Consider the following 25,727-nt stretch of genomic DNA (forward strand, 5'->3'; position numbering starts at 1 on the left):
TTCGAGGGTCATGTTGCAAGTAGTGCAGCAAGAAGGCACTCATGTGTGTTGCGCATCCAGGAGCACCAAGTCCCTGTTGTGTTGGTGGCGAGGTAACAATCATGCTTCCTTCCTCTGTCCTCTCCCCCCAACCTCGCACAACAGAAATGTAATCAAGGTCTCCCTCATCTGATGAGTCTTCCATCAGTTCGTCCTCCACTTCTTCCTGGGCTCCTGCACCTTCCTCACTAGTTTGGCTGCTACCATGCGCCCTGGTAAAACCATCTCCCCCAACCCTCACATGCCTGCCGCCTTGGTGCTGCCGACCATCTGGACCTTGCAGATGTTAGCCCTTCCGCATACAACTCCTCCTCCTCTACTTCCTCCACCTCCTCTTGTGCCACCACCTGACTCCGAATTCTGTTTAACATGTGCTCCAGCATGTAAATCACCGGAATAGTCATGCTGACAATGGCATCGTCAGCACTAAACATCTTCGTCGCCATTTCAAAACTGTGCAGAAGGGTGCATAGGTCCCTGATCTGAGACCACTCCTCCAGCGTGATTTGCCCCACCTCTGAATCTCGTTGGCCCAAGCTATACGTCAGAACGTATTGCACCAGGGCTTGTCGGTGCTGCCACAGTCGCTGCAACATGTGCAGAGTTGAATTCCACCGGGTAGGCACATCGCATTTTAGCCGGTGAAGTGGCAGGCCCAACGACTTCTGTAGAGATGTAAGTCGCTGAGCTGCGGGACGCGAACGGCGGAAGTGAGCACACAGCGACCGTGCCCTCTGCAGAAGGCCATCTAGTCTGGGATAGTGGGCTAAAAATTGCTGGACAACCAGGTTCAACACGTGAGCCATACAAGGCACGTGTGTGACATTGCCCCGGCGAAGGGCCGCACCCAGGTTTGCAGCATTGTCGCACACGGCCTTCCCTGGTTTCAGGTCCAGTGGAGACAACCATTCATGAAATTGGTTCTCCAGAGCTGACCACAACTCCTCAGCTGTGTGACTCACATTTCCCAGACATTTCAATGTAAAAACCGCCTGATGACGTTGAGCCCTACTGCCAGCATAGTAAGGAGGTGTGCAGGATCCCTTCTGCGCAGTTAGAAAGCTTGTGGCATGACCAGACAGGCTTTGGGTGCAGGTGGAAGACCGAGAGGAGGTTGAGGAGGCAGAAGCAGTGGAGGAACTTTGACATAAAGAGGATTGACGCACAACTCGTGGGGACGGCAAGACTTGGACAGCAGCCCCTTGTCCTGCTGTCACCATAGTTACCCAGTGCCCAGTCAGCAACATGTAACGCCCCTGTCCATGCCTACTCGTCCAAGTGTCTGTGGTGAAATGCACCCTGTCACACACAGAGTTTCTCAAAGAAGCGGTGATGTTGTGTGTGACATGCTGGTGGAGCGCAGGCACACCTTTCTTTGAGAAGTAGTGCCGACTGGGCATCTGGTACTGGGGCACTGCGACGGACATAAGGTCTCGAAAATCCTCTGTGTCCACCAGGCGGAAAGGCAGCATTTCTGTAGCCAAGAGCTTGCAGATGGTGAAATTCAACCTCTTAGCTTTCTCATGGCTAGGAGGAAATGGTCTTTTACTTGTCCACATCTGAGGGACCGAGGGCTGGCTATTGTGCTTAGACGGGGTTGATAAGGGTGTCCCCGGCAAACTGCCGGTCTGTGAGGAAGATGCAGGCGGACATGTTAGGTTGCCTTGATCCAAAGGTGGTGCTATCGATGTCGGACAGCGCTCAACACCAGCTGGTGTTACCACCTCCAAAGAAAATGATGACCTACCAATCACGCTGGCTGTTGCGGGTAAAGAGGTGGCAGGTCTGCGCCCCAAAACAGGTGTGACTGCTGTCCCCCCAGTCACAGAGGATGAAGAGGCCGCGGATGCACAAGATATGGCAGACGGTGGTTGGCCCGGCCGGCTAGGCCGCATTGTAGCACACTGAGCTTCCCACTGCAACTTATGCTTCATGTCCATGTGCCGGTTCATGCATGAAGTACTCAAACTATGTATTTTTTGGCCTCTACTTAGCTTTTGCTGACAAATGTTACAGATAACACGAGTTGGGTCATCTTTATCGATCTGAAAAAATGCCCAGGCTATGCAAGGCTTAGCACCCATGCGACCTGAAGAGCCACCACGACTTGTGGTGAGAGGCAGAGTTGTGTTTGAGGATGCAGTTGTTGACGTGCTTCCAGTACTACGTCTCTGTCCAGGAAGGCGCAACCTGACCTCGTCGTCACTAGCATCTTCCTCCACCTCCTCTGCTGACCTCATCTCTTGGCTGACTGTGGGTTGACAGTAAGTGGGATCTCCAACCTCATCATCATCACCCTGTGCGTTATCACACCCGTCGTCCTCGGAGCCAACCTGTTCCTGCCCTGACAAAAAACTAAAGTTGTCGCTCCAATCAGGTATTTGAGTCTTATCATCGTCTTCCTCATTGTCTCCACCAACAGGAGTTACAGTTTGGGAATGAGGGTCTACATTATGGTCAGAACCTTCTGCGTCTGGTCCTGGATCCGACACATAAAGATTCTGGGCATCAGTGCAGATCATTTCCTCGTCTGGATTCACAGAAGCGCTGGAGTCGACCTCTGATTCCCAGGCTATAGTATGAGTAAACAGCTCTGCAGACTCAACCATCTGTTCTACCTCATACTCAGACGGGCAGCTGGAGATTTGGGAGCTGTGAGGAAGCAAGTGCGATTGGGGTGACACCTTTGAGGGCTGGAGTATTTGTGATGTTGAAGTTGATGTGGAGGAGAGCCCACTTAAAGGAGCACTTGATATCCGTTGAAGCACCTGCTGTTTTTGTGCCTCATCTGGAATTTGTAGCGATTGGCGTGGCCGTAAGAAAGGGATCTTATCACATTGTCCGCTAAAAGAAGTAGACATTTTAGTTTGGCTGGAAGATGGTCTATCTTCTGCAGATGTTACTGTTGCTTTAACACCTACCCCACGGACACAACCTTTTTTCCCCTTCCCAACACGCCTATTCCCCTTTCCACCAGCAGCAGGCCTTTTTCCACTCATTTTGGTGGTTAACTAATTCACAACTCTGGAGTTGTTTGCACAAAAAAACAATGGATGGGAACCGAGCAGAGCTGAGTGGCCAAACTGTGGTATTAGGCCAAAACTATTGGCTGGGTTAGATGCAGAAAAAAATTATATTCAATTTGCAACCTGATGGAGGTCTGTATAGATGGATTAATAGAACAAGTCCCACACACAGCTAGAAGCCCAATATTTTTTCAGAGGTAGATGCAGAAAAAAATATATTCAGTTTGCAACCTGATGGAGGTCTGTATAGATGGATTAATAGAACAAGTCCCACACACAGCTAGAAGCCCAATATTTTTTCAGAGGTAGATGCAGAAAAAAATATATTCAGTTTGCAACCTGATGGAGGTCTGTATAGATGGATTAATAGAACAAGTCCCACACACAGCTAGAAGCCCAATATTTTTTCAGAGGTAGATGCAGAAAAAATATATTCAGTTTGCAACCTGATGGATGTCTGTATAGATGGATTAATAGAACAAGTCCCACACACAGCTAGAAGCCCAATATTTTTTCAGAGGTAGATGCAGAAAAAAATATATTCAGTTTGCAACCTGATGGAGGTCTGTATAGGTGGATTAATAGAACAAGTCCCACACACAGCTAGAAGCCCAATATTTTTTCAGAGGTAGATGCAGAAAAAAATATATTCAGTTTGCAACCTGATGGAGGTCAGTATAGATGGACTAATACAACAAGTCCCACACACAGCTAGAAGCCCAATATTTTTTCAGAGGTAGATGCAGAAAAAAATATATTCAGTTTGCAACCTGATGGAGGTCTGTATAGATGGATTAATAGAACAAGTCCCACACACAGCTAGAAGCCCAATATTTTTTCAGAGGTAGATGCAGAAAAAAATATATTCAGTTTGCAACCTGATGGAGGTCTGTATAGATGGATTAATAGAACAAGTCCCACACACAGCTAGAAGCCCAATATTTTTTCAGAGGTAGATGCAGAAAAAAATATATTCAGTTTGCAACCTGATGGAGGTCTGTATAGATGGATTAATAGAACAAGTCCCACACACAGCTAGAAGCCCAATATTTTTTCAGAGGTAGATGCAGAAAAAAATATATTCAGTTTGCAACCTGATGGAGGTCTGTATAGATGGATTAATAGAACAAGTCCCACACAAAGCTAGAAGCCCAATATTTTTTCAGAGGTAGATGCAGAAAAAAATATATTCAGTTTGCAACCTGATGGAGGTCTGTATAGATGGATTAATAGAACAAGTCCCACACACAGCTAGAAGCCCAATATTTTTTCAGAGGTAGATGCAGAAAAAAATATATTCAGTTTGCAACCTGATGGAGGTCTGTATAGATGGATTAATAGAACAAGTCCCACACACAGCTAGAAGCCCAATATTTTTTCAGAGCTAGATGCAGAAAAAAATTATATTCAATTTGCAACCTGATGGAGGTCAGTATAGATGGACTAATAGAATGATGCTATGCCCAAAAGATTTTACTTCACTAGGTGCAGTAAACAAATTGGTATTCTATACACAGGTGGTATATCTTGCAACACAGATAGGCTACTCCACTGACTAACACACTCTGCAATAGGCCAAAAAGGATTAGCTTTGCTAGATTCAGCCAAATGCTGTGAAAAAAACTTGCACAGCACTGGCACAGACCTGCCTGGCAAAAACTGATAGCAACTGATGTAACCTAGTCCTGAAAAGGACTCCAATTACAATTAGTCTTTACTCCCACAATCTATCTATTTAAGAGCACAGACCTGCCTGATAAAAGTCGTAGGAAATGCTGTAACCTAGTCCTTAAAAGGACTGCAATCACAACTATTCCCTACTCCCAAGCTATCTGTAGATTTGTGTGAAAATTGGCTTGAAATTAACAAGGTATAGCGCACACAGCAACAGCGGTGCCATCTAACACGACGGGGAAAATGGCTGGGTCTTATAGGGCAAGGACATGTGACATACACTGCCAATGACACATGCACTTGTTTGTGTGAAAAAAAGCACTTCGCTCCGTGTGTGCGCTGCTGATAGGCTGACAGATTGCACCTCCCCACTGCAAATGCGGGAAAGAGAAAAAAAAATGGAGATCTTCATTGTTCCTGCAGAGATCCATCCCCTGCCCCTCCCCCCACCCCGCTGTACACTCAAACTGCGTATTAACATTAATTTTCATCATTACTGAGAAAAAATCCAGTTATGATTTTGGTGCACGAACAGTTATCGAACATAATGTCGAACAGCCGAATTTTTCTCAAATTGTTCGTGTTCGCCGAACGGCTCGAACACCGCCCAAAACAGCTCGAATTTGAGATTGGCGAACAGTTCGAGTAGAACAACGCTCATCTCTAGTAATAATCTTCCATTCTTTATTTGTGTTGAGGACTACGATTCTCTAATAAGTGCTGATCCCAGTGATAAATGCTGATATCGGGGATGTTTTTTCCATCTAGTCACTGGAAACCTCATGTCAGAATAGGAATAGTTGAAAGTGGACAACCACTTGAAGAAAATAAAATGTATCTTATTAAAGAACATAGAACAAGAGAAGTAGAAAATTTCAAATAGTATTTATAGCTTTAATTATTTCACAACTTGAAAATTATATTTTAAGTTCAGTCAAACTATACACATAGATACTGTATACATATGATAGATAGATAAAGAGGTAGATAGATAGATAGATAGATAGATAGATAAAAACTAGAACAGCACCAAACTGCAAAAGTGGGTGCATATATATACTGTATAAGAAAAGCAGGCAGCATTACAGAAAATAGATGCAAAAAGAGAACTTTATTAACCCATCTGGTGTGGCAACATTTCGGTTCGACTGTGAACAGCCTTTTTCAATCTTGAAAAAGGCTGCTCACAGCCGAAAAGTTGCTACACCAGATGGGTTAATAAAGTTCTCTTTTTGCATCTATTTATTGGAGTGCTGCCTGCTTTTCTTATATTATAGATAGATAGATAGATAGATAGATAGATAGATAGATAGATAGATAGATAGATAGATAGATAGATAGAATATAGATAGATAGATAGAATATAGATAGAACATGTGGAAAGAAGATAGAATTCTCGAAGGCAAATATCAGTCATAGTAATAATTCGGAAGAAACAAAGAAATACCAGCTGACATGATTTCACAACTGTGGATATATGAAATACATATTTCATAGTCAAAGTCAGCCATAAATGTACACTTTCCAGCAGGCTAATTCAGGTTTCCAGAATAAGAAATGAAACAATACTAGCAGATGCATGATTTATGAGCACTTCTATAAGAGAAGAAATCATCCTGTAATTTTTTTCCATGTGGCATACAGTTTCTGATGTATAAAAACCTTTTATGCTGTAACATATCTCAGACAAAGGTAAAAATCTACATACCAAGAAGGAAACTACCCACATCACTTCAGCAGCCTCTCTTTGCACAGCTGTTGGATATGTAGCAAGCAGACCCAAAAGCAGTAGACAGATAGAGACATAAAGGCTACACAAGAAAACAATTATCATTAGCCACAAGCGCTTGGTTGAATTGACCTTCTGCAACGGTCCACTTATTAGAAAGCCTGGGAAGTTCTGAATTGCTAGGTGTGGGAAACTGAGAAAAATGAAGGGATCAAAGAATAATGAGTGCGGCATCAAACTACCATCCAGAAATATGCCAAAAAAACGCCACGACTTTGATACAAAGCTTGTCATTACTGATACATGTGTAGCAACAGACACCTCCACAGCTTAGCACTACGTCTCTTACTGCAACCACATTTTTTTTCATACCCCCAGACACACTGTGCATGAGTTTTGGGACCTTTTGGATGTAATAATGTCAATATAAAAATGCAGCAGTGAAAACTATACATTTGTAAGCGAGTAGCAAATTAGGCAACAAATAGGCCAGATTTCCAAGACCACTGTAAACATAAATGCAATTATTTCCCATTTTATTTCATGTAAAATAGTATTTAATAGTAAATATACTCTAAAAGAGGTTGGATGCTTTAACATTCATCTCGAAATGTAGCACAATGGGATCTTTATCGCTTCCGGCCACAGCTAGTTTTAACCGTCCTGACAACCCTGGCTGCGGCTGCACAAGCTCGGCGATCAGTTATGATGAACTCCCAGTGGTAATCGTGAGGGCACTGTTTCTGTGCCTACATGATCACCATGACGTACCTGTACGTCACATTGTGGGAACTCCTTCCAGATCATGACGTATGTGTTCATCAAATGTCAGGGAGGTGTTAATGGAAAATTCCAGTGAAAGCATTTTTCTTTTTAACATAGATACATGTAAGAAGATCAGTTTGTGACTCTGTAACTAACATTTAATATAATTATACCAGCGAGTGGAAAGGCATTTACTGACAGCCACCTAAACTGAAGGCTATAGAAAAGTAGCACTTTCTGGCTCTGGAATGTCACATGATTCCTCTTAGCCATTCACTAGCTCTAGAAAGTATCATGTGACATATACTCACAACTCTTCAGCAACAGGAGTCACAGACAGCATCACATGATTCTTTTTGATGCTGCTGACTGGCATAGAGGCTTCATGGTGTGCAACATGTGACATTACTGTGCTGTGCAGAGGTTAGAATTGTACTCTCTAGTGTATCACTGTTAGGCTAAAATACTAATTATCTGGTTATCTGTATCTCTGTTGTATAAGATTGATTTAATTTGCTGCTACCCATGTATGAGCCCTTACTGTACGTAGTAAGATTCAGAATCCTGTCTACAGATGGGTGTCTATTCAATTTCAAGTCAATTCTACAGTAACTTGGATAAAATATGAAGTCATAATTCAAGACTCTTTAATGTTAAGTTCCCACAATTTGAGTGAGTTTTTGACTCTACGTATTTTATCTGAGCAAAAAATGCAGTGTTTTACAATTCCAGCAAAGTGGATGGGATTTATTGACATCTCATGTCCACTGTGCTTTTTTATACTGCATAAATTGACTTGTGGTGCGTGTGTCATATCCACAACATGTCAGTTGCTCCTGTAGGTACTCTGAGTATTATGTGCAGATTTTTCCCATAGAATTGCATTAGATGTGGAAAATGCATATGCAAAAAATGCACATGTGTATTTAGTCCATTTATGCACTAAAAACGCATGTAAACCATAAGACTGTATCGTTAAAGTTTTGCTAAAGCCAAATGCCAGAAAGTATCAAATAAAGAAGCTAAATTTAAATCAGGACCTACCACAAAGAGACAAAAACCACAGCACCAAAAACAAGATCAACAAATATAAAAAAGAGCATGCAAAAACACAATAAAAAAATGCAAATAACTTAATAGGTGCAGAAATAATGCAGAAAATCTGCAACATCAAAAACTCAGTAAATACTCATTGTGAGAATGTAGCCTAATGGGCAAGATGTTGATTTCAAGGGTAGCTCCTTCCTTATTACCTCCCAACCTGACCTCATCTGCAGACCTGCTCCTCAACTTCACATCCCTCCTACTAAAACACAAAACAAGCCAGACACTCTTTCTCCCACCTCCTCTCCCCTTCTCTGCTTCTCCTCACTGCTGGCGATATAGCTCCCAATCATGGACCTCCACAGCTGGTACCCCACATTAATTATCCCTCCTAGCACTCCTCACCTACTAGAAACTTCCATAATCTATGCAACATAAAACCCAATCCTTTGACCCCACACCGCTGCTCCCTTTTTCTGCTTCATGGCCTTACCTGCTGTGCTGTGTTCTGGTGGCCTTCAATTCACCCACACTCCTTGCCCTGGTAATAGACACGGTCGTGGAGTGGGTCTTCTTCTTTTAAACAACTGCATCTTCAACCCCATCCTACCTCTACCCTTCTTCATCCTCCCTTCTTTTGAAATGCATTCTGTCTGTAACTACTCTCCTTCTAACCTAGAAGTGGCCATCATATACTGACCCCAGGGCCCAGACACTGCCATTATTGACCACTTCTTCACCTGGCTTCTACACTTTCTCTCTGCTGAAATTCCCACCATCATCATTGGTGACTTCAACATCCCCACTGACACTCGCCAGTCTGCAGCCTCCAAACTCATGTCGTTCACTTAATCCTTTGGTCTTACTCAGTGGTCTTCCATAGCTACCCACACAGACGGACAAATATTAGCCCTCATCTTCACCCGCTTCTGATTCCTATCTAACTGCACAACCTTACCTCTCCCGTCATCTGACCACCATCTACTCACTTTCTCATTCCTGTCCTACTTACCAGCTATCCATATTCAGAAACTAGCGCACTTCCACAGAAACCTCGTACACCTAGACATTCACACATTCTTTGACTCTATTATACCGCTGTCCTTCACATCTTCACTCCATGATACAGACAGCGGCACTGTTTTCTACAACACCACACTATTGACTCAGTTGCCCCTCTTGTGCATGGCACAGAGCGACACATCAATAGACAATTCTGGCACAACAACCTCACAAAAAAGCTCAGGCAAGAGTCCAGGGTTGCAGAGCGGCTCTGGAATGAAAACACACTTGCAAGACTTCACCACATTCTAAAAGCATCTTTCACATTCAAGTCAGCCCTCACCTCTGCTAAACAGGTCTACTTCACAACCCTCACATCTTCTTTATCCAATAACCTTCAAAAGTCATTCAACACTTTTAACTCCCTCCTCTGCCCACCACCACCCCCTCTGACCCTCCTCATCTCTGCAGAAGACTTTGCTGCATATTTCAAAAATAAGATTGACTAAACAAGAAAATACTTTACTTCACAACCACCACAACCCTTACGTGTAACAAACCACTGTTCCTCCCTCATAACCTTCCTCCCCACCATCAGGAGAGCTTTCTAATTTTCTCTCCAAATCCTACTTTACTACTTGTGCACTTGACCCCATCCCACCCCACCTCCTCACCAACCTCTTCACCACACTTATCCCTAACCCATCTCGTCAACCTAACTACTGGTACTTTACTTTCTGCTTTGAAACATGCCACAATCACACCTATCCTGAAAAAACTATTCTTCGACTTTGCGTCTATATACACTACATCCAGCTATCGTCCCATATCGCTGCTCCTGTTTGCCTCAAACGTGCTGAACTTTCCTCCCACCTCTCATCTAACACAATCTTTGACAACCTACAATCCGGCTTCCGTACCCACCACTCCACCGAAACTGCCCTAACCAAAATTAGTAACTGGTTACTGCCAAAGCTAAAAGACAATTCTCTATACTCCTTCTAGATCTACCCTCTGCCTTTGCCTTCTGTTGTCTTGACCCCCTGCCACCTCACCACCACCAAAGCTGCTGCAAACCCCTAACCTACTGTGTCCTTCCTCATTATCCTGTAGAATGTAAGCCCGCAAAGGCAGGGCCCTCCCCTTTCGGTATCAGTTTGTCATTGTTAGTCTGTTCATTGCAATTTACATTTGTATTTTGTATGTAACACCTTCTCATGCACAGCACCATAGAATTAATGGTGCTCCAAAAATTAATAAAAATAATAATATTAATAATAAGTGCCACTAAAGAGAGTTTACTTTCTTCTGTAGGAGAGCTAAATTTGATTACTTTTCCCAGTGAACACTAACAGCCTTTAAAACTTTATTTGCCAACTGTCTTTCTCTACTAAGAGCTTTGCATCCAAACAGTCAAATATATGAAATTGAATATAAAACGATTTGTAGTATTCTCCATCGAACACCATATATTATACAGTAAGTGAGAATATCTTTTTTATGCTTTGTTCCAGATTGAGCACCGTACAATAGGACATGTTCAATTTCAGCACAGTGCCAAATGGGCTCCCTGCTTACTACTGTGTTATGTGCATGAGCCCTAATTTTCTTGTTCCAACTGATGCAACAAATATGTATTGTGATTCCACAACTAGTCCTTCAGTCCATCACCGTGATCCATTAACAGTCACACTTCTTGAGCACCTTCAGCATTCACGATACATTGTGCACTACAAATGAACAATATTCTTTCTTGTGGCATTTTTAACTGATTGCGAGGTTACAGTTGAGGAACCAGTTTGCTGCAATGTCAACAAGTTGAGTAAAGTCAAAGACGGAAACCATCTGTACAATGTGCTCACTGACATTGTGTGCGTCAAAAGCAGGCCAAATAGGTCTTTTTTTTTTCAAACAAAATAAATGTAAAACACATGCATAACAAGCTTGTATTAATTTGCTTCTAAATATGCAAATCGATAAACTAAACAAAGGTTTTTCTGGACTGTACTTTTATGCTGAATAAAGTCAACATCTGTGAGAATCACTAACGGCAGGCAAAAAAGTCAATTTTCTTAAATGGGTTGTTCAACAACCATTAAATGCAACAGAGTCCTATGTAAAAAACAACATAGGACTCTGGTGCATTTAAGTAGGGACTGTTCAAGTAGTGGAGAACCAATTTAAACTATGATGTGAAGGAACACATTAATTCATAGAAACTCATGAATTACATAATAACTTATAAGCTACTCGACTGCGTTCACATACAGTGATTGTGCTGTGGCCAAAAACAGCAGTAGTCTTTTGCCCCTGTGGCCTTTTTCTTGCTCCTCTGCACAATCACTTAATCTTGCAGGGAAACACCTGTAAAACGCACTGTCATTGCGAATAGTTGCATTGTCTTGCAGATGAAACAGCTGTTTCCCTGCAAGATTAAGTGATTGTGCAGGGGAGCAGTGAAAATATCACAGTGACAGAGTGCTGCTGAAGATTTGGGGTACAGCATGGTTGTGCATAATTGCAGCATGTATGAAACTACCAGTTTATTATAGACCAGGTCAAGGGTGTACATTGAAATCATGGGGCCCCATAGTAAAAGTTCTAATTGGACCCCCCGCCACATACCAAAAAAAAAAAAAAATATTCGGCAGAGAAATAGCAGAGCATATCTCACAACTTTTCAGCCCTTACAAATTAATTTTCCTCATATTGAAGCCGCTAGATTCCCCATTCATTGCACCCATAAAGTAAGATGCCAACAAAAGTGTCCCCCAAACATAATATAATACCCCCATAGTGAATTACTCCACAGTACCCTCCGCACGCACAGTATGATGACCCTTCTGTACCCGTACTCAACTCTTACCGGCAAAGTATGGTGATATCAACACAGTATGAATCCCCAACATAGCCCTTCATACAAAAAAATGGGCCTACATACTGTTATAATTGCCCCCACATCACTCCACACAGTATTATGGCTCCAACACAACCCTCCACACTGTATAATGGCCTCACTAGCCCTACAAACAGTATAGTGGTACTGACACAGCTCTCCAAACAGCATAATGGCCTCCACACCACCTTCCTCACAGTATGATGGACCCCAAACAAACCTTCACACTATATAATTGCTTGCATACAGTATAATGGCCCCCACATAGCTCTCCAAACAGTATAATGCCTCCCACACAGCCCTGCAAACAGCATAAAGGCTCCCACACAGCCCTCCAGACAGTATGATGGACTCCACACAAACTTTCACACTGTATAATTGCTTGCATACAGTATAATGACCTCCACATAGCCCTCCATAAAGTATAGAGGCACCCACATAGCCCTCCATACAGTATAATGGCCCCACATAGCCCTCCAAATATTATAATGCCCCCCAAATAGTCCTCCAAATATTATAATGGCCCCACATAGCTCTCCAAATATTATAATGGCTCCCACATAGCCCTCCATATAGTGTAAAGGGCCCCACATAGCCCCCCATATAGTATAAAGGGCCCCACATAGCCCTCCATATAGTATAATGGGTCCCACATTGCCTTCCATATAGAACAATGGGCCCCACATCGGCTTCCATACAGTATAATTGGCCCCTCATTATGTTCCATACAGTATAATGGGCCTCACATTGAATTTGATATCGTATAAGGGGCCCTACATTGCCTTCCATACAGTTTAATGGATCTTACATTACCTTCCACACAGTATAATGTACACCACATTGCCTTCCATACAGTATAACGCACTCCCCAATAGCACCCCAAGCAGTATAATGGCCTCCACAATGTACTCATTGATTAAAATAAATAAATAAATAAATACTCCCTTCTCTTTGTTGCTCCACTGCTCCTGTCTCCGGAGATTATGTTCCGAAGCTCTGCACTGCTCAACAAGAGTGGGTGCGATAAACTGACAGAAAGATGAGGGAGAATGATGGAGGAGGGCACAGACGGCTCCCTTTTTCATCATTGCTGTCAACTGTATTGGCATCCAGGATGACGGGCTGTGACTGTTGTGCAACAAACTGTTTGTACTTGCTGTTTTGAAGATGATTTTAACTCAAAATGTAAACTTGGCTAATAAACCAGAGTTACAAATGGCAACCAATGTGGATTACCATTCCCGCTCTCAATTGTGACAATGCTTACTGAAAATGTACAAACATAATTTAGCAAAAAAAGTAACCTCTGGTGATTAAAAGGTCTAACTGTGTATACTAATGGCTGGAACCAGTAATGTGACCTCGTTAATGGAGGAAAACAAGCAAAACAAAAGCTCATGTCCTTTCAAACAGAAATGTTTGCCTACTTCCCTCCATAACAGAACACTTCCGATCTACAGCATAAATACAGTATATATGACCCTACACCAGACATCTTAAAAAAAACAGAATGCAGCATAGACCCTCTGAATACAAGCCTCATTCTTGTGTACATGCTTCTGGCCAGAACTACCCTGTATACAGACCCCTTGCATATTGAGGTAGACCAAACCAAACCCCAGATACAAATCCCATCTATACATAAAAGTCTCAGACCCCCATAACAGTGTCAGACGTTCAATATCCCCTGTATGATTTCATCCATTGGTTTCCCCTTTACCCCCATATAAAATCCCCCCATCTCAATATGACATTCATAGCCCCACAGTATAATAGGTCCACTCAATATAATGACATTGATTGCCCCCTCAGTAAAATGACATCCATTGCCCCCTCAGTAAAATGACATCCATAGCCCCCTCAGTATAATAGCCCCCTCAGTATAAAGACTCCATTGCCCCCTCAGTATAATGCCTCCTCAGTGTAATGACATCCATTGCCCCCTCAGTATAACAGCCCCCTCAGTATAATGACACTAGTGATAGTAGTAATAATAATTATAATACTAGTAGTAGTATTGAATTGTGCAGTAATTGAGCATTGGACTATCATGATAGGAACAGAATATTGAACTGAGTGAATGATAGTGACTTATGACTAATGACAAGATGGATTTTGGGAGAGTGGTATTGAGCTGCACATGTGTGGGAGTAGGCAGTGGGAGCACGGACAGCAGGACGTACGGTGCCATCATGCTCTGCTTACATTCTCCATCAAAAGCAGCAGACGTCCAGCATGCTATGCACATTGTTTGAAGTCTAAAAAGTGATTTTTTTTCTCAATCAAGATGTTTATCCCATAAGGCTGTGGAATATGTTCTTATGTGAAGAACTTTTACTGTCCAAGAGGAGATAATTTCTTATAAAGTTCTGGAAATACCAAATGTCACTGCAAGGAAATGAGTATATTCACACAGCCACTGTAAGTTGTAGTTCAGGCCTCATGAGACTTCATATACTGTAATATCCTCCAGCAGAGAACCTATATACAGGTATCATTTAGTGGAGCATGACATAGTTCTTCTTTGGTTGGATTCTTAAGCAATCCAACAGAAAAGCCCATGACTATATAAAGTCGGAGGCATACTAAGGCCCCAAGCACAATCCTTTTATGACTCTATAAAAATGGTGCATTAAAAAGGCTCTGTGTTCAGAAGTGAATGAAGTGTACTAACTCCAAACTAAGTCAGATTTGTTTTCAATATAGAAAAGCAAATATTAATGATGTAGTAATTCACTGGCAGACACAGACAGAAGAGGGCCCCTATGCAAGAACAATATATGGGCCCTTTGCGGATCAATAGCTCATCATAATTGACAATTCCACCTGAAATTGGGGCCCCTTAACCCTCGGGCCCCTGTGTGGCCGCACAGCTGCCCCAATGATATGTTCAACTGATACTTACCATTCTTCCCTGTGTTATATGACACATGTGATCTATTATCTCCTATTAAAACATTTTAATTTTCAGCATATTAACATTTAGATCAAAGGTTATGGATGAGGTTTTTTTTACCTTCTTGTGATTCTTGTAAACATTTCTATGGGCAAATCCTTTCCCACAGAGTTTGCACTGGTAAGGCTTGTCCTCGCTGTGTATTATTTTGTGTGCGGTCACTTGATCAAGTCGTTTGAAGGATTTACAGCAAACCTCGCAGGTGTAGGGGCGCTTCTCTGCAGAAAATGATTGGGGACATTTATTCTGTTCTTCATGGAAAAGGAGGGAGAAGATGAAAGGCAAACAGAGTCTGCTCCGGAGAGACTGCTGCATTTAAGTCAGTCCAATTAAGATTAACCAATTAGAAAAGCATTGAATGCCCTTTTTAACATGATGGTTCATAGCGGATGGACTAGTGAGACACTGCCACATTCTTCACAATAATCTTCCCAAACCGACATCGCATTAACTAGCTTAAATCAAAAGAGAATGACTTCAAAGAAGCCTTACTACAAGATTAGAAGTTGGAAGATGTGCAGAGCATTTTATGGATAACACAATGAATCTCAAAAGTAATAATCTTCCAAAATATGGATTTTGTCATCCACAATAATACACTGAAATATGGATTCTCTGCATGCTCCTACAAATCAATACTTATAACACACTATAAGGCAATATACATTGAGGGGGAAGGGTGGGTGTACCTGAGTGAGTTATCATATGCCGTCTGAGCTGGTTAGCCGATATAAATTTCTTGTCACAATCCTGACACTCATAGATCTCATGAACCTGTAAAATAATGATAATTAAAAATGTGATTCTTCTCACGCGGCAAGCATTAAGTCCTGGAGATTCTGTTCTAAACAACAATCTGACTTCTCACATGGCTGCTACTTCCTAGAACATATCTTAAAACAGAATACTTACAGAATAAAGAATAGTAGATAGAATAAACGGGTATTGTGGCTACTTATTGCATAGAGAAAATACTATATATGGTTTATGTATCAAATTCTTGGTTCATTTGTAGTGGATAAAATGTATCCTAACCATGTGACAGAACTGGAAACTTATGAACCCCAATACAAATTCTCCAATAGAGTCCCCAACTATCATGGATTTTTCGCATTGGTCAAAAAGACTTTTTGGACACCTGTAGACTCTAAGACCATGGTATGACTGCAACCCTGCATCCACTGTAGCTACGCCACTGTATAGGGTTCATTACAGGTACCGTACTGGTATCAGAGATGTATCTTGTAATGAAATGTGCAACCTTGTGTCCATCACATGACCAAATAATATGGGAGTTTACTTGTTGACTACTAATAAATATACAGAAATTTAAGTAGCTTTAAAAAGTAACTAACTAAATGACTTCCCTTATGCATCTATGCAGGGATTGTCCTTATTCCTATGTAACTTATGATGAGCCAGAAGTTGCGTAGTTCCTAGTGTACGTATCACAGTGTCATCGCACTCTGAGAACTGCCTATCCCTCTCTTCTGTGACAATATATCATTGATCACTTGGTGTATCTCAACTGTACACAAGCCATAAGTCATGATCTGCTTACCAACAGGACACAGATGTGTAGTATCAGAAAGGAGTAGCAGCAGGTCTCAGAATGTGAGGCTGAGACACTATAGTTGGCCATACACATGTGATAGCTTTTGGCCGATCGTTCAGCAGACTGCTATCTTTCCTAATTCCCCCATACACTTGATCGTTTGGTTTTGCTGAGCATTCACACGTTTTCAATAGGGAGGGACCTGTTTTGCACTGGATTATCTCCCCTGAAAACAAAAGGATTGATGGTTAAAATTCCAACTGCCTATTACTTCCTTCCCTCAGCATCGTAGGAGGATAGTCTGGAGACTCCCATACATATTAGATGGTCATTTGGTTCCGTTGAATTACATGGGTTCAGCCAACTTTCATCTAATGTGTATAGGGACCTCAAGACTAGGAACTAAACAACTTCCAGCAGATCATGAATGGCATCGGATCTTGGACAAGCACTAGACTGGCACAGAAGAGGTCAATTAGTATATACTTTGTTAGAGCTTAAAGTATAACTGTCATTTTAATTTTTACTTCATAAATCAATAGTACACATGAAAATAAGCAACTTTGCAATATATTTTATGAGAGAAATCTGCATCTTTCTCTGCCAGAATTGATCAGTCATTATCAAAATTATCAATTATGAGGTAAAATCTGTATTCAGTGAGGACAGACTATCCCGTTACTGAGATAGGAGATGGCAGCTGCTATGAATAAGATTCTATGTAGATGGGAGGAGGGAGGGGCTCTGCCTCTAAGTTCTCCCTCCTCCCACCTATATAGAGTCTTATCAGTAGCAGCTGCCATCTCCTACCTCAGTAATGGGAAAGTCCTCACTGAATAGACATTTTACCTCAGAATTGAGAATTTTGATGACTGATCAATTCTGTAAGAGAAAGAAGCAAATTTTCTAATGAAATATATTACACAGTTGCTTATTTTCATGTGTACTATTGATTTATGAAATTAAAAAGATGGTTACACTTTAAGACACTGAACAATGATTTTTGACAGCCAGAAAACCGCCTTATTCATCAACTCACCACAAATTCAAATAATTATATATTTGTTCCAGTTTACATATGATGTTGGGGTGTTGTGGATTTGTGGTACAAGGCACACTGCAGCTTGTTATGAAATTGACGAGCAGGTATCGCCACACACATCACGCCCCCTTTCTTTACCAGCTCCACTAATTTTGTCCGAAGCTGGCATCAAAACAATAAAAGTTAAAAAAAAATTGCTCAACTTAGCGTTGTGCGAATATTTAGCGACTTTTTAAATGTTTTATACCAGGTTTCTGGGGTAATCGCTTTGATGAATCAGGATGTGTATGCTTTCTCAGTGCGGGGGTGAATTTCCTCCATGTGCTTTAATTTCCACCACCTTCACTCTAAAATCTGAATCGATTTGATCAATTTTATATAAGACACTATCATATATGATGACGCTATGTAAATAACATGAAATAGTCCCAATCGATTTCTGTTTAAGAATTGCTCATAGCATCAAAATTCTGAAAGTAGTTATATTAGAAAATGTAAGCAGGTGCTCACTGCTTAACACTACGGGATTGTTTTTTATCCCTTTAATTATTATAAACACAGCATAAAAGTATTAATAGGCTTACATGCAAGTTTATGGCTGCATTGTTCCCACCTGTTAAATGTATATTAGACTTTTTATAGGATTCTTTATCTCACATTTCTACAGCTGAAGACTAAAAATAGCAATTTCCAATAAATTAGATTTAAAGGAAAACAAAACGTTCTTTTTTTTTTACTGCATTAGATACAATCAACCCCTGAGCATACCAAACATTAATCAACAGATTACACCCGCCATATAAACTATCAAGCTTTTTATTAAGTTAATAAACATTAAAATGTATAATCTTTCATATTAAAGATTATACCAATTGGAGAGCGTAGTAGTCGGTATACTTCTTTTGATAGTATTGTGAAGTCGGATGTGAAGTCAAAGTAAATAGTGTAAATTGGAAAAAAAGAAATGTAACACTCCTAGGTACATCACTTAGTAAAGCTTTGTTCCCACATCTGGCAGCATTGTGGCCTAAAACAGGAAACTTAACTGAAGACCACAATTTGCTATGCACAATTTGAAGACACACAATTGTAATCAGGGGATCTCATTACAAATCTGAAAATGTGGCTTTTCCATGGGCTAATATGGTAGTCGGATGATGCGAATAAGCCATAATTGTGAAAGTAGAGTATTGTTCAGGATTCATGTACATGACTGTATTAGTATCCTAGTTGTGCAGAGCAGTAACATGGCTTACACAGAGGCTTTCTATACCTCCATATGTCTATGATTTCATACAGAGATATACTGTAGTAAAAGTAATTTCTAATTTTCTTAAATTTAACAATTAAATATTTTCTATTTTCCCCGCAAGCAATGGTATTGAGAACAAAAAGGTGCATTGTGTATGTGGTGGTTAGAAATATTGGCGTAAGGGACAAGCCTGAAGACCACCTCTCCCATCTCAATTCTTATTTTAGATATGGAACTACACTAGACTAAGCTAAAAAAATTAACAAAAATAAAAACAATAGAATATTTTTGCATTCAATGTGTGATAATGTAAATGAATTAACTGAAAATGTTACACATGTTTCAAAAAAATAATTACCTCTTCAGAGAGGAAGAGGACTTGAACTCTATAGCGCCACCTATTGGAAGCAGCAATCCTACAAGTCACTATCAACTCTTTAACAAGCCTTGTAATATGACTTAGGTTAAAAGCCAAATCAAAATCTGAATTTGCAGACACAGTGTTTTGGGGTATTGCCCCTCGTCAGTGCAAAGTATGAGATCTGATTTGGCTAGATGATAGCCTCTGGACTGAGGTCTAAGGGGTAATGTTTATCCTTGTGGAGAGTGACATACCAGCTTTGGCATGCCATTGTAAGGAGGCTTATTTGCCGTGCAATGCTCCTCTGGGAAATTTAATATGCAAATTGTCTCTTCAGAGAGGAAGGGGACTTGAACTCTATACTGCCACCTGTTGTAAGCAGCAATTCTACAAGTCACTATCGACCCTTTATGAGCCTTGAAATATGATTTAGGATAAAAGCCAAATCAGAATCTCAATTTGCAGACACAGTGTTTCAGGGTCGTCAGTGCAAAGTATGAGAACTGATTTGGCTAGGTGAGAGGCTCTGGACTGAGGTCTAAGGGGTAATGTTTCTTCTTGTGGAGAGTGACATACGGGCTTTGGCATTCCATTGTAAAGAGGCTTATTCACAGTGCAATGCTCCTCTGGGAAATTTAGTATGCAAATTGCCTTTTCAGAGAGGAAGAGGACTTGAATTCTATAGTGCCATCTGTTGGAATCAGCAATCCTAGCCAAATCAATTATCATACTTGGCACTGACGAGGGGCAATTCCCCGAAACACTGTCTGCAAATTTGAATTCTGATTTGGCTTTTATCCCAAGTCATATTACAAGGCTCATAAAGGGTCAATAGTGACTTGTAGGAGGCAATTTGCACATTAAATTTCCCAGAGGAGCACGGCGAATAAGCCTCCTTACAATGGCATACTAAAGCCGTTATGTCACTCTCCACAAGGAAAAGCGTTACCCATTACACCTCAAAAAAATAATAAAAAACAGGCAAAGAAAAATTTAGAAATATCAGTGAAAAAATTAAAACATCCAAACTCTTTGCAGAAATGGAAAAATAGTCCTGAAAGATAAGACATTAAAATGTTACTGTATAACTAATAACTAGTAGAATACAGCACTCTGGAAGTGTGGGAAGGTGCCTGAGTAGGTTTCCAATCCGTGATAGATAATATAAGTATACGGCACTCTGAAAATGTGGGAAGGTGCCTGAGTAGGTTTCCAATCCGTGATAGATAATATAAGTAGAACCAGGCACTCAAGAAATACATACAACAAGATTGAAGTTTTATTTACAATCCAATTAGTCCAGCACAATATATTGACATGTGGACCTTCATCAGAATGGGGCTGTGTAAGAAAAATGATTGTATAAGTAAGGATAACATAAATATAAATTAGACAAAAATAGATCAGACAACAAACAACAAAATGGAATAGTATTTGTAGTTTGTGAAACACACGAAAGGCCATGATAGTTAGTTAAAATTCTATCTGGTAGATATACGGTGTGAAGAAAATTGGAAAAGATTTCAACAATAGATCAGAACCAAAAAACAAAACAAACAAAAATCTAAATTAGAGTAAGCGGCAGTGTCCAATAAACTGGCCTTTGTTTATATATTTCACCCTTAGGCCTACTGCACAAATTTATCCGTAAATACTGGCCCATACTGTTACCCCACAATTGAGAAATTCCAGAAACCCTTTCTTCTTTGCTTCAGATGCACACCCAATTAAATAAGGCTGATGAGGGGTCTACACTCAATATACCAGGTCAAACAGTCCTACATGCCCAAAAGAAAGGGATTTTCCCATGCCTTCACTGTATACAATATAACAACATTCTTAAAGGATTGGCTTTCAAATAAAACTTCATTTTTTTTAAATCATTCTACTTTGGTTATATAAATTAATTGAAGACTTCTAGAAATAAGTAAATAAATTGATAAAACTCTTTACAGTCAGGAATATTATAAAAATATTTTATTATTTTATTTAACCCCTTTCCAACATAGCTGTTTTCTATTTTTGCTCTTTAATTTTTCTCTCCTCTCCCTCCAAGAACCATAATTTTTTTATATTTCCGTTGACATAGCTGTGTGTGGGTTTCTTTTTATACGGCATGATATCATTCATTTACCATGTGAAAAACTGGAAAACAGAAAAAAATTCCAAGTGCAGCACACTTGCGAAAAAGAGTCAATTCTGCAATAGTTTTTAGGTTTTGTTTTTATAGTGTTTATTATGCGGTTAAAATTACTTGGAATTATAATTCTCCAAGTCCATGAAAATGTTGCTTTAGATCCAAATTTCTAATTTTCTTGAGGGTAACAGGAGAAAAATGAACCCAAAATTTGTTGTACAATTTTTCCTGAGTAGACTGATACCAGATAAGTGATTGAAAACTACTGTTTGGGCACACGGCGAACAAGGAAGGAATGGGATGCTCCTTGACTTTTGGTGTGCAATTTTATCTGGAATAGACTGTGGACACTTCCCATTTGAAGAGCCATGACAGCAGAAGCATCCCATACAAGTGATCCTAAACCGCTCACAGATTTAATCTATGGATGTAATGGGTGTGATGAGAATCTTGATCCCACAGGTACTTCACAGAATTTTAAAACATGAGGCTGTGAAATTAAAAAAAATACATTCTATCCCACTAACATGCTTTCTTGGTTCCAAATTTTTAGTTCCATCTTTTCAATTTCCACAAGGCTAACATAAAAAAAGGACTGACCAATGTGTTGTGCAACTTCTGAGTACACTGATTACCCATATCTGGCTGGAAACTAATGCTTGGACACGCGGCTTAAAAGGGAAAGAGCGCTATTTAACATTTGCTGCAAAATTTTGGCTGGAATAAATTGCAGATGCCATATCGTATTTGAATCATTTGAGATGCCAAAACAGAAACTTACCAGAAGTGACCTCATTTTTAAAGCTATATCTCTTATAGAATTCATCGATGGGTGTAATGAACATCTTGAAACCACATGTGATTTAATGAATTTATTAACACTTGGCGGTGAAAATGTAAAATGCCATTTTTCCATTGAAATGAAGCATTAGCCCCAAATTTTGCATTTTCACAAGAGGTAGTAGGATAAAATGTCCCTCGGAATTCGTAACACAATTTCTCCTGAGTATGTAAACCTCCAGTATGTGGTCAGAAACTACTGTTCAGGCACACTGCAAAGTTCAGATGGGAAGAAGTGCCAATTTGGAGCGTAAATTTTGTTGGAATGATTTCCAGGTGCCGTGTCATATTAGCAGAGCCCCTGAGGTGCTAAAACAGGAGAACCCCACAAAAGTGACCCCATTTAACAAATTATACAACTCAATGAATTCATCAAGAGGTGTAGTGAGCATATTGACACTAGAGTCATTTCACAATTTATTATATCATTGGGCCCTAAAAATAAAAAAATTACATATTCACCACAAAAATGTTGTTTTAGCCCCACATTTTTCATTTTCACCTGGGGTAACAGGTGAAAATTAACCCTACAGTTTGTTACAAAATTTCTACCAAACATGCCAATACCCCATATGTAGTTTAAACTACTGTTGGGGCACACGGCAGAGCTCTAAGGGAAAGGATTGCTATATGACTTGCTCAAATTGTCTCCATTTTGAGAGCTCGAAGTGTGCTAGAATGACAGATCACTCCCACAAGTGACCCCATTTTACAAATTATACTCCTCTTGGATCTTATCTATGGTTATGTTGACTATTTAGTCCCCACAGATGTTTTCCAGAAATAAGCATGCAGTTAGTGTAGCAGAGCAAAAATTGCAAATATATCAGCTTAGTGCCCATTACAATGTGCCAAATAGTGCTTCTGGAGGAAAAAAATTGTAAATTACTTGGGCTCTTTTCGTTACACTAATACCAAATGTGGTTTTGGCACACTTTGCAGCTCAGAAAGCACAGGAGCATTTGTATTTTGGAATGCAGATGGTGGGAGCTATATCGCTTTTCCAGCCTTTGTGCTTTGTGGTAATTATGAAGATATTTCCATAGACAGACCTAGGTGGGGGCTTTTTGTGGGTTGAGTTGAAGTTTTAATTAGTACCCTTTTGAGGTGTATAATGTTTTGAATCTATTAAAGTTCACTTCACATTTATCCTGTGCTGTACACTGAACAGTTACTTTACGGTTTCCATCTAAATCTGTGAAATTCGTGATTCAGACAGAACCTCGAAGGGTCCATTCACTAAATGAGGCAGGAAGACTTACTCTAGACTTTTGTCTGCCTCTGATCCTTTGATGTTCATCTTTTTAGAAGCACACAAAGGTGTGGTCGACTGTTTTGTGCATGTCTATAAAGATGGGACACTGCTGGGAAAGAGGCCAGAAGAACTCAAAAATGTGTCCATCTGCCTCATTAAAGTGAAATGGTTATTTCAGGGTTTCATCTAAATCACATTTTTGGGAGATTTAGACAAAAAATCCAGAGGCAAGTGATTAGCGTAGAGCACATCCCTATACTAATTTTTGGGAGGCAAATGAATAAATTAACAGCAGTTAACCCATTTTTTTACACCATTCATAGGACATTACTGAGGACTTTCCCATAACTGACATAGGAGTTGGCAGCTGTTACTAATACGATTCTATGTAGATGTAAGGAGGGAGGAGCTAAAGGCAGAGCTCCTCCTTCCTCCTCTCCTCCCATCTACATAGAATCTCATTAGTTGCAACTGCTATCTCCTATCTCAGCAATAGTAAAGTTTGTCTTCACTGAATACAGATTTTACTACAGAATTGAGAATTTTGATAACGATTGATCAATTTTGGCAGAGAAAGAAGCAGACTTCTCTGATAAGATACAGTATGTTACAAAGTTTCTTATTTTCATGTGCACTATTGATTTATGAAATAAACTTTTTAAAGAGACCAAAAGCAATTGGACAATTGTCTCAAAAAATCTTTCTTGGGCTGCACAGGCTATTCCCTCATTTAATCCATCATAGATTAAACAGGTAAAAGGTCTGGAGCTGATTGTGTGACATTTTCATTTGGAAGCTGTTACTGTGAACACATAACATGTGGTCAAAGGTGCTCTTAATAAAAGACAAACAGACCATCATTAGGCTGAAAAAAGAAGAAATCAATCATATTGATAGCAGAAATGTTAGGAGTGGCCAAAACAACAGTTTGATACATTCTACAAAAAGAAAGAGCACACTAGTGAGCTTGGAAACTCAAAAAGGCCTGGACGTCCTCGAAAGACAACAATGGTGAATGATCGCAGTATCCATTCCATGATGAAAGAAAAACCCCTTTGTAACATCCACCCAAGGGGAGAACACTCTCCAAGAAGTAGATGATTCAGTATCTAAGTCTACCATAAAGGGAAATCTTCAGGAGAGCAAATACAGATGGTTCCCTACAAAGCGCAAACCATTAATTAGTCTTAAAAATACAAAAGGCCAGATTAGACTTTAGCAAAAAAACATCTAAAGAAGCCAACCCAGTTTTGGAAAAGCATTCTTTGGACAGATGAAAGTAAGATCAAACTTTACCAGAATGTTGGGAAGAAGAAAGTATGGAAGAGGCTTGGAATGGCTCATGATTCAAAGCACAGCACATCCTCTGTAAAACATGGTGGATGCAGTGTGATGGCTTGGGCATACATGGCTTCCAATGGCACTGGGTCACTAGTGTTTATTGATGATGAAACTGAAGACAGAAGCAGCCGGATGAATTCTGAAGTGTACAGATCTATACTTTCTGCTCAGATTCAACTAAATACACTAAATACAGGTAGGGTGATTGGACAGTGCTTTACAGTACAGATGGACAATGACCCAAAAACATACTGCAAAAGCAACCCAGGAATTTTTAAGACAAAGAAGTGGAATATTCAGCAATGGCCAAGTCAATAACCAGATCTCAACCCAACTGACAATGCACTTCACATGCTTAAAACAAAACTTAAGTTAGAAAGACCCCCAAACAAGCAACAACTGAAGTCAGATGCAGTAAAGGCTTGGCATAGCATCACAGAGGAGGAAACCCAGTGTTTGGTGACATCCATGGCTTCCAGACTTCAGGCAGTCATCACCTGCAATGGATTCTCTACAAAGTATTAAAAATGAACATATTATTTATGGTGAAGTTAAATTTGTCCAATTACTTTTGCATAATACTGGTCTTTATAGGACAAAAAAGATCAATTACCTGTGCCATGCGCCTTTTTATATTATTTCATAAGTTGACAAATCATAAGAATATATTATATTTCAGTTCATATATAGTTGACTCATTTATGACATTATTATATGCTGACAATTCTACCAATCTGACAGAATGGATAAAGTCTAGGTAGGGACATTCTGTATGTATGAATTAATCATGTTGAAGCTGTTGATATTTTTACT

General features: G+C 40.2%; 1 protein-coding gene across 4 annotated transcripts in view; it reads right to left on the reverse strand.

Annotated features, from left to right (window-relative positions):
* The window catches only part of PRDM5 (PR/SET domain 5), a 330,811-nt gene that overhangs the window by 169,147 nt on the left and 135,937 nt on the right, over positions 1 to 25,727 (reverse strand). For all 4 annotated transcript variants that reach the window (XM_073655558.1, XM_073655566.1, XM_073655553.1 and 1 more), the window contains 2 exons: positions 15,821 to 15,905; positions 15,192 to 15,349 (listed from right to left, as the gene is read on the reverse strand). In XM_073655558.1, the coding sequence (XP_073511659.1) occupies positions 15,192 to 15,349; positions 15,821 to 15,905 (243 nt within the window). The remainder of the gene's footprint in view (positions 1 to 15,191; positions 15,350 to 15,820; positions 15,906 to 25,727) is intronic.

Source organism: Phyllobates terribilis, unplaced genomic scaffold (genome assembly GCF_046119375.1).
Source record: "Phyllobates terribilis strain yellow unplaced genomic scaffold, ASM4611937v1 Scaffold_1__5_contigs__length_1240528914, whole genome shotgun sequence".
NCBI lineage: Eukaryota > Metazoa > Chordata > Amphibia > Anura > Dendrobatidae > Phyllobates > Phyllobates terribilis.